The sequence below is a fragment of the Trichosurus vulpecula genome, chromosome 2, assembly GCF_011100635.1.
Source record: "Trichosurus vulpecula isolate mTriVul1 chromosome 2, mTriVul1.pri, whole genome shotgun sequence".
NCBI classification, from domain to species: Eukaryota; Metazoa; Chordata; class Mammalia; order Diprotodontia; family Phalangeridae; genus Trichosurus; species Trichosurus vulpecula.
This window is the reverse complement of record NC_050574.1, coordinates 86391613-86398227: the sequence shown is the minus strand read 5'-3', so window position 1 is coordinate 86398227 and position 6615 is coordinate 86391613. Positions and strand designations below refer to the sequence as shown.

The window sequence follows — 6615 nt, the reverse complement described above, 5'->3', positions numbered from 1 at the left end:
AAAGAGCACTGAGCTTAGAGGCAGTGAGCCTGGATTATTTTTTCTGCCTTGCTAAAGACTTTCTCTCTTTGGGGATTGAATGACATGAAATGGACACATGTTCATTTATTCATGTAGGCATTTGACATACACAATAATAAAACATATGCGAGTACATTCATGGACATAAATATATGTATATACTTGCATATAAAACATACATGTCCATTGTATTGTTAAGCATTTTACTGGGAAAATAAACATGCCAATGTTTGGTACTGGGATACCAAAGGTGGGGCAATATGTCTTGTTACATCCCTTATGATTTTTGCTCATTCTGTCTCATGAAAAAGATCTGACTTTCATGGGATGGAGCCTTCTGAGGATCTTTTCCCTGACCTCTCTCATCTTGACACTATAGAGAACAGGGTTGAGCAGTGGTGGAAGCAGAAAGTGGATATAGGAGAGAAAAGTATGGGCAGCATGGGGAATGGGTAACCTCAGTCGGTCAACAAGTGCTAGAAGTATCATAGGTACATAGAAAAGAAACACAGCAGAGATGTGTGCAGCACAGGTGTGTTGGGCACGACGGCGATCTTCATGTGAAGCTATACCCTGAAGTGCTTGCCCAATGAGGGCATAGGACAGGAATATGAGGACAGGGTCCAAACCCATAGCAGACAAGACCACAAAGAAGCTGTATGTTGCACCTTGGGCCCCAGGACATGATAGCCTGGAAATGTCTGGGTGTAAGCAGTAGGAGTGAGATAAAACCTGGGGATGGCAGTAGGGCATCCAGGCCAAAAGAAATGGCAAAGGTAGATGGAGACTCACACAACGGAAGATGATGACCAGTCCTATCTTGCTAATCACACTATTTGTGAGCAGTGCTGGGTATCGGAGAGGGCGACAGATGGCCAGTGCCCGGTCAAAGGCCATTGCCAGCAGGACAGAGGACTCCATGACAGAGAAAACATGAATGAAGAACATCTGGAGGAAGCAGGCAAATGCTGGAACTGCGTGGGAATCAAAAAGGGAAAGTTTCAGCAGTGTGGGCATTAGTACTGTGGCCAGGCCCAAGTCAGACACTCCCAGCAAGAAGAGAAAGAAGAACATTGGGCGATGGAGTGAGGGCTCTACAGCAATGACCCAGAGAACTGTTCCATTTCCTAGGGCACACAAGAGGTATATGGTAATCAAAATGAGGGCCCACCATGATGGTGTGGTCACCAGGCCTGGGATGCCTACCAGCAGGAAACTAGGAATCATTGATGTGTTGTTGCTGAAGTTTGCCATCGTGAATGGTTTTTAAGACACAGTAGGCCTCAGAAGTGGACTTCAAAAACTTGGAAAGAAAAGAAAAACACCAGTGGGATTTAGTCTGTTGCTTTTACTTCTTCTACATGATGTTGCTTAGTCACATCTCTCCCATCTCTGATTCTCTAATGCTTATTATTCCTGGGGCTTTACTCTTCTCCTACCCATGCTGTTAACCCCTGTGCTTCACTTTCCTTTTAATATTCTCTTAAAGCCCAAACCCTTCTTCCAGATGCTATCAGCTTCAATCTAGTTTCCTCTAAACGGAATACCTCTCCCATTCTCATCTAACACAGTTCCCCACACTCTAGTCATTCATAACTGTGTTTTCACCTGTTGTCCACCATGGCCTCAAAGTCCTCACTCTCTAGTAACTTTAATGACTTTGTCTTTCTGTCTAAAATGCCTTCCTGCTAAACCTCCTCAACCATCCTCCCAGATCCCAATCTTCTTCCTCCTAATTTTATGCATGCCCCATTCCACAGGTAGCAACCATTCTTAGCTCCTAAAACCTTAATGTTTTATGATCTCCTGAACTTGTTCACCTAGTGACTCCTTCCATTTATTCATTCCTCACTACTGTCTTCCCAGATCTCACTCCTCTCCCCTTCACTTCCTTCTTTCCAAATCCTATGCCCAGTAGAGAGTTGGGGCAGACCTTTCTATTCATTGGTATTTTTAAATACTGTCCTGTTTTTACTTTAATCCTCTATATACCCCTTCCCAGTTCCTTATTGGCTGTGACACACCAAGATCCTTATCCTGGTTGGGTATGGTGGGATGGGAGTCAGTTGGGTAGGAATAGTCTATGAACTTTATTGGCCCTTCTTGGGAAAAGTGTGAGAAACAGGCTTCTCAGAGCAATTTCACCATCTTGCTTCTTCAGGTTATGCTGTAATCAGCATCATTAACTTTCTTATTCCTCTCCTAAAGAAACACTGAAACATGCTCACGCATAGACTCTTAATACCCACAAACATAGTGATGCACTTGCTCAGAATCACACACTTACACATGTCCTTACATTCATATACAAGCACCCATTTCACATACATCCATTCTCCCATCTGTTCAAAGATTCAATGTAATAAAAACACACATAGGTGAATAGACTGTATATTTGACAACATGATCATAAATATACTTTCATATTCGCTTATGTGCTCAATGTCACACATCATTCACACAAACATAAATGAAGCCAAATGCTCATAAGTATGTACAAATATTCATTCCCCCAATCCAGATATATGTAAATATATTCTCTACTATATTAGACTGCTCAGTTTGGTAGGGAAGTATTGTAGATGCTTAGTCTATCCCTTACCTCTAGATTGGACTGCACCCAGAACATCTTACACAGAAGCAGAACTCTTACATCTAGAAAAGCCTCAAGAAAGTCTGTTAACAGCTTCAAATATCCTTTCTATAACTTCATATTCATCCTCCTAGAATGCCTTCCCTTACATATGTATTTGAACACATTAATATATGTGTGTGCACATATATGCATGCACATGTATATACATACCCATGGGTACATACACATGAGCATGTGAGTATACATACATGGCATCCTTTCAAATTTCATGACTGTACCCTTACTTAAAACATGCACAAATAGAGAAATGCATGACAAATTTATTACATATACACACATATGTATATTTATATTTGCATTTGTACATGTATAGATAAATGCCTACATGAAAATAATCATAGTTATAATGTCTAGAGGTATAATGATATGCATATATCATATACAAAGTCACCTGAAAACATGTGCCTTTGCATCAAACACATACAATTGCATGAATGGATACTTATATATGCATGTAGAAACTAATATATTGGTATGCATACATGGAAACCACATCTCATTGTATTATAGCATAATCGTTGATAGTGAGATCAAGACAGTTACATATATTCATACATAAGCAACTTATTTCCATTCACTTGAACATAGCTCAACATGCATGTCCCAAATTCCAGCTCTCATACACGTGCGTACACACACACACACACACACACACACACACACACACACACCTGAGATCACAGAGAACATTATCAATAACCTCATGTCTCACCTTTACTGTCTTGGTGCCCTCCCCCTTCTTAATACACATGCTCTAAACTAGAAAAGACTTTCAGACAACCTTGAACTCACCTTTTTATCCCAACATATCCCTTCCAGCCTGAATGATCTGAGATGCTCTCTCTTCATCATTCTCCTAGATTAATCAATGATGTCAGGGATGCTATAGTACAAAAGTCATTGGGAAAAATAAATGGAAACTGGGAGGGACTAAGAATAGCATTTGTCTATTAATTAATTAATTTACCAGATTGTCCTACTGTCTCTTCAGAAATCAGAGAACATGGTCCTGAGGAAAATTGGACACAAGATGGAAAATCTTTGTACAAGAACCAGCTTAAGTCTCAGTTTTTAGGTAGGTGGACCTTGGCAGGGGCTACAGTGAGACTCTGGGCAGTATGATCCCTGGGAAGGGTGTCACAATTAGAGGTAAAAGGAGATGAATTCTAGCTTTACCCATCGAATTAACCTGTTTCCTCTGGCCAGGAGTGGCAGAGAAATCTTGTATCAAGCCCTTCTCCAAGCCCTCTACTCACCAGACTAACAAGCAAAGCGGAACAACATGGACAGTTGTGGTATTGGTTTAGCCTCTGTGGAAACAGGTTCTTTGTGAAGATTTATATTGCCAAATCCACAAATCTCCACTGGAGGTAGGGGAGAGGAAGCTGATGGGAATGTGGGAGATGGGAGTGGTGGTGACAAAGAGGGCAGATTTGAGTATCCAAGGCAACAGAGAGCCCCTCTAGACCCCTGAGAATTTTCCATCTGTCCTCCAGTTAATACCATCTTTCTAGGAGAGCTTCTCAAGCACTAAGCATTGAACTACCTTTGAGAGACTGTCATATGTCTATGTGGACACATTATCTGAGTAATTGAGCTTCTTTTCTTCCCTCACTTCTGAATCCCATCACAGACCAATCTTAGAAATGTATGTATTACAAGCACAGGAGATTAGATAATGGCCAGATGACCAGATAATGTAAGTTAAGTGTATTTTTCATCTTTGATTATTTAGCCTTATCAGCTATATACTACTTCAGGGTCAGGCATAACCCAGAAACAGCTCCCCACTAACAAGAAAAATTTTTTTGCCATGACCAAACTCTCACAGATGCCCTGTAGGAGCCTTTGAAAGCCTCCAGCAGAGAAAGTCTGAGCTATCCATGTTATTTATTGAGTAGCCTGAATTATAGAATCTGTATTGAAAAGGTATATGAATAGAATGTGGCTCTTTTGGGGGGGTGGAGTTGGCATACTTTTAGTGAGGGTCACTGAAAACCTTCTGCAAGTATTTTTCTTTATGACTCAAACACTGTTTCTGGGACTCCTATTCCTTCTATTTCCAAAATTTCCCTATTCAAATCCATGTCTGCTTGTATCACATTACTAGAGTGTGGTCAAAAAGAAATGAACCATAAGACAGTAAATAATGTGGTACTCCGAAAGGTGCCCTTAGCTGGAAGATAGAATCACAGTTAAGGAAGTATCTCAAATATTTCTAGTTCTAGTCTGCTACTTCCTCTCCCTGTGATCTTGAATAAATTAAGTTCCATCTCACATTTCCATTCTTCCTTTAAAAATTAGGCTCCTTTCACATCTATGATAGTGCTTTTAAGTGTCTCTCAGATGGCACCCCAGCCCCAAAGAAGTGCAATCTGTTGTTTCTACCTTCATATAAAATTTTGTATGTATTCCTTACTCCTTTCTCTACTCTGACATGACCATTGTTATGGAATAGAACCTTGTTACCTCACAATTGGACTACTGCAAGAACTTTCTGGTCATTCTGCCTGCTTCAACCTCTGCCCATTCCAGTCCATCCTCTACTCATTGTCTAATTAATCTTCTTAAAGCGCAGGTCTGATTATTTCACCACCCTAGCCAAATTCAATGGTTCCTTATTAGTTTTGAGGTCAAATATAAAATAATTTTGTTTTAAAGCCCTTTCTAATGAGCAAACTTCCTCCAACTTTCCCAGTCTCTTTTCCATGTTATGCCCCATTCTCACAATTTCTTCTGTGATCTAGTGACACTGGCATCTTTTCTGTTCCTCACATGAGGTACTCTATTTCTTGACCCCATACATTTCCATTGGTTTCTTCCCATGCTTGAAATGGTCTCCCTTCTTTTCTCTACTTCTTGGCTGACCAGGCTTCCCTACCTTTCTTCAGATTCCATCTAAATTCCCACCTTTGACAAGAGGCCTTTCTGGTTTCCTTTAATGCAAGTACCTTCCATACAGGAAGATGTTCAATTTATCTTGTATATTACTTGTTGAAACATAGGTGTTTGCTTGTTTCCCCCACTAGGATGTGAGATTTTTGAGATCAGGAACTGTTTTGTTTCCTTTATGTCTATCTCTAGTACATAATACGGAACCTATCACATAGTGGGTGATTAATAAATCTCATTTACTTGATCTAATATTTTATGAATGTCTAAATACAGCATCATACACTGGCACTATGCCAAGGAGGAAGGAAATCAGGGGCTTCAGCTCACTGAGTAGCCTAATGAACATTTGTCTCTTTTTATTATAGTATTTATCCTTAAATAATTAGAAGTCAGGTCTATAAAGTGAACTTCAGCACCACGGACAGCCGTTGTCGCCACCTCTCTGTGGCAAATTAGTGCCCTGGTCCCTGCTATGGTGGATAGGGGAAAATGATACTGAGTAACTATGTAGGAACCTCAAGGTCCTAATAAGGTGAGTGGAAGAAGCAGATGTTTAAATACCTTCTGGAGGGAGGAAATCGCAAATGGAGGTGAGAGGGTGATGGAGGCTGAAAACAAAAGATGCTAAGGTTGTACATAATATTATTATTATTACTTTCTGTGAGCAGTGTGTAGAGAATTCTTCAGGAGGAAACATCATCTGCCATGGCTGATTAACACCTGTTCTGCAACTTACAGCATTAGAGAATTGTCTGGGCCACTATGTGTTAAGTGAGTTATCCTAGATCACATAGTATGTACCACAGGCCAAAATTTAAGTAAGGTCTTTCTATATGCAGTTAGTTTCTCTGTGTAATATGACATGCTTCATAATTTTATCAATATAAAATGAAATAGGCTCAATCATTAAACAGTTAGATTGACTGCTTTTTATTAAGACAGTAAGATTAAATAACAGTAATACAGAAATAAACAGACACAGAGAAGTAGAAAAACAGAAGTCATGGAAGAGGAGAAGTAATACAGATAGACTAATATTTATA

At 39.9% G+C, this 6615-nt stretch overlaps 1 protein-coding gene across 1 annotated transcript; it reads right to left on the bottom strand.

The window, feature by feature from the left end:
* Nucleotides 1-321: 321 nt before the first annotated feature.
* On the bottom strand, nt 322-6243 carry LOC118836608 (olfactory receptor 51S1). The gene is made up of 2 exons (XM_036743850.1): nt 6214-6243; nt 322-1257 (listed from the first exon to the last, which is right to left on the bottom strand). The coding sequence occupies exon 2, from the start codon at nt 1246-1248 to the stop codon at nt 322-324; it is 927 nt and encodes a 308-aa protein (XP_036599745.1). The 5' UTR covers nt 1249-1257; nt 6214-6243.
* Between the last annotated feature and the right edge of the window lie 372 nt (nt 6244-6615).

Coding starts and splice junctions, on each gene's coding strand:
- LOC118836608 (XM_036743850.1), bottom strand. CDS start 1,248: ATGATTCCTAGTTTCCTGCTGGTAGGCATCCCAGGCCTGGTGACCACA.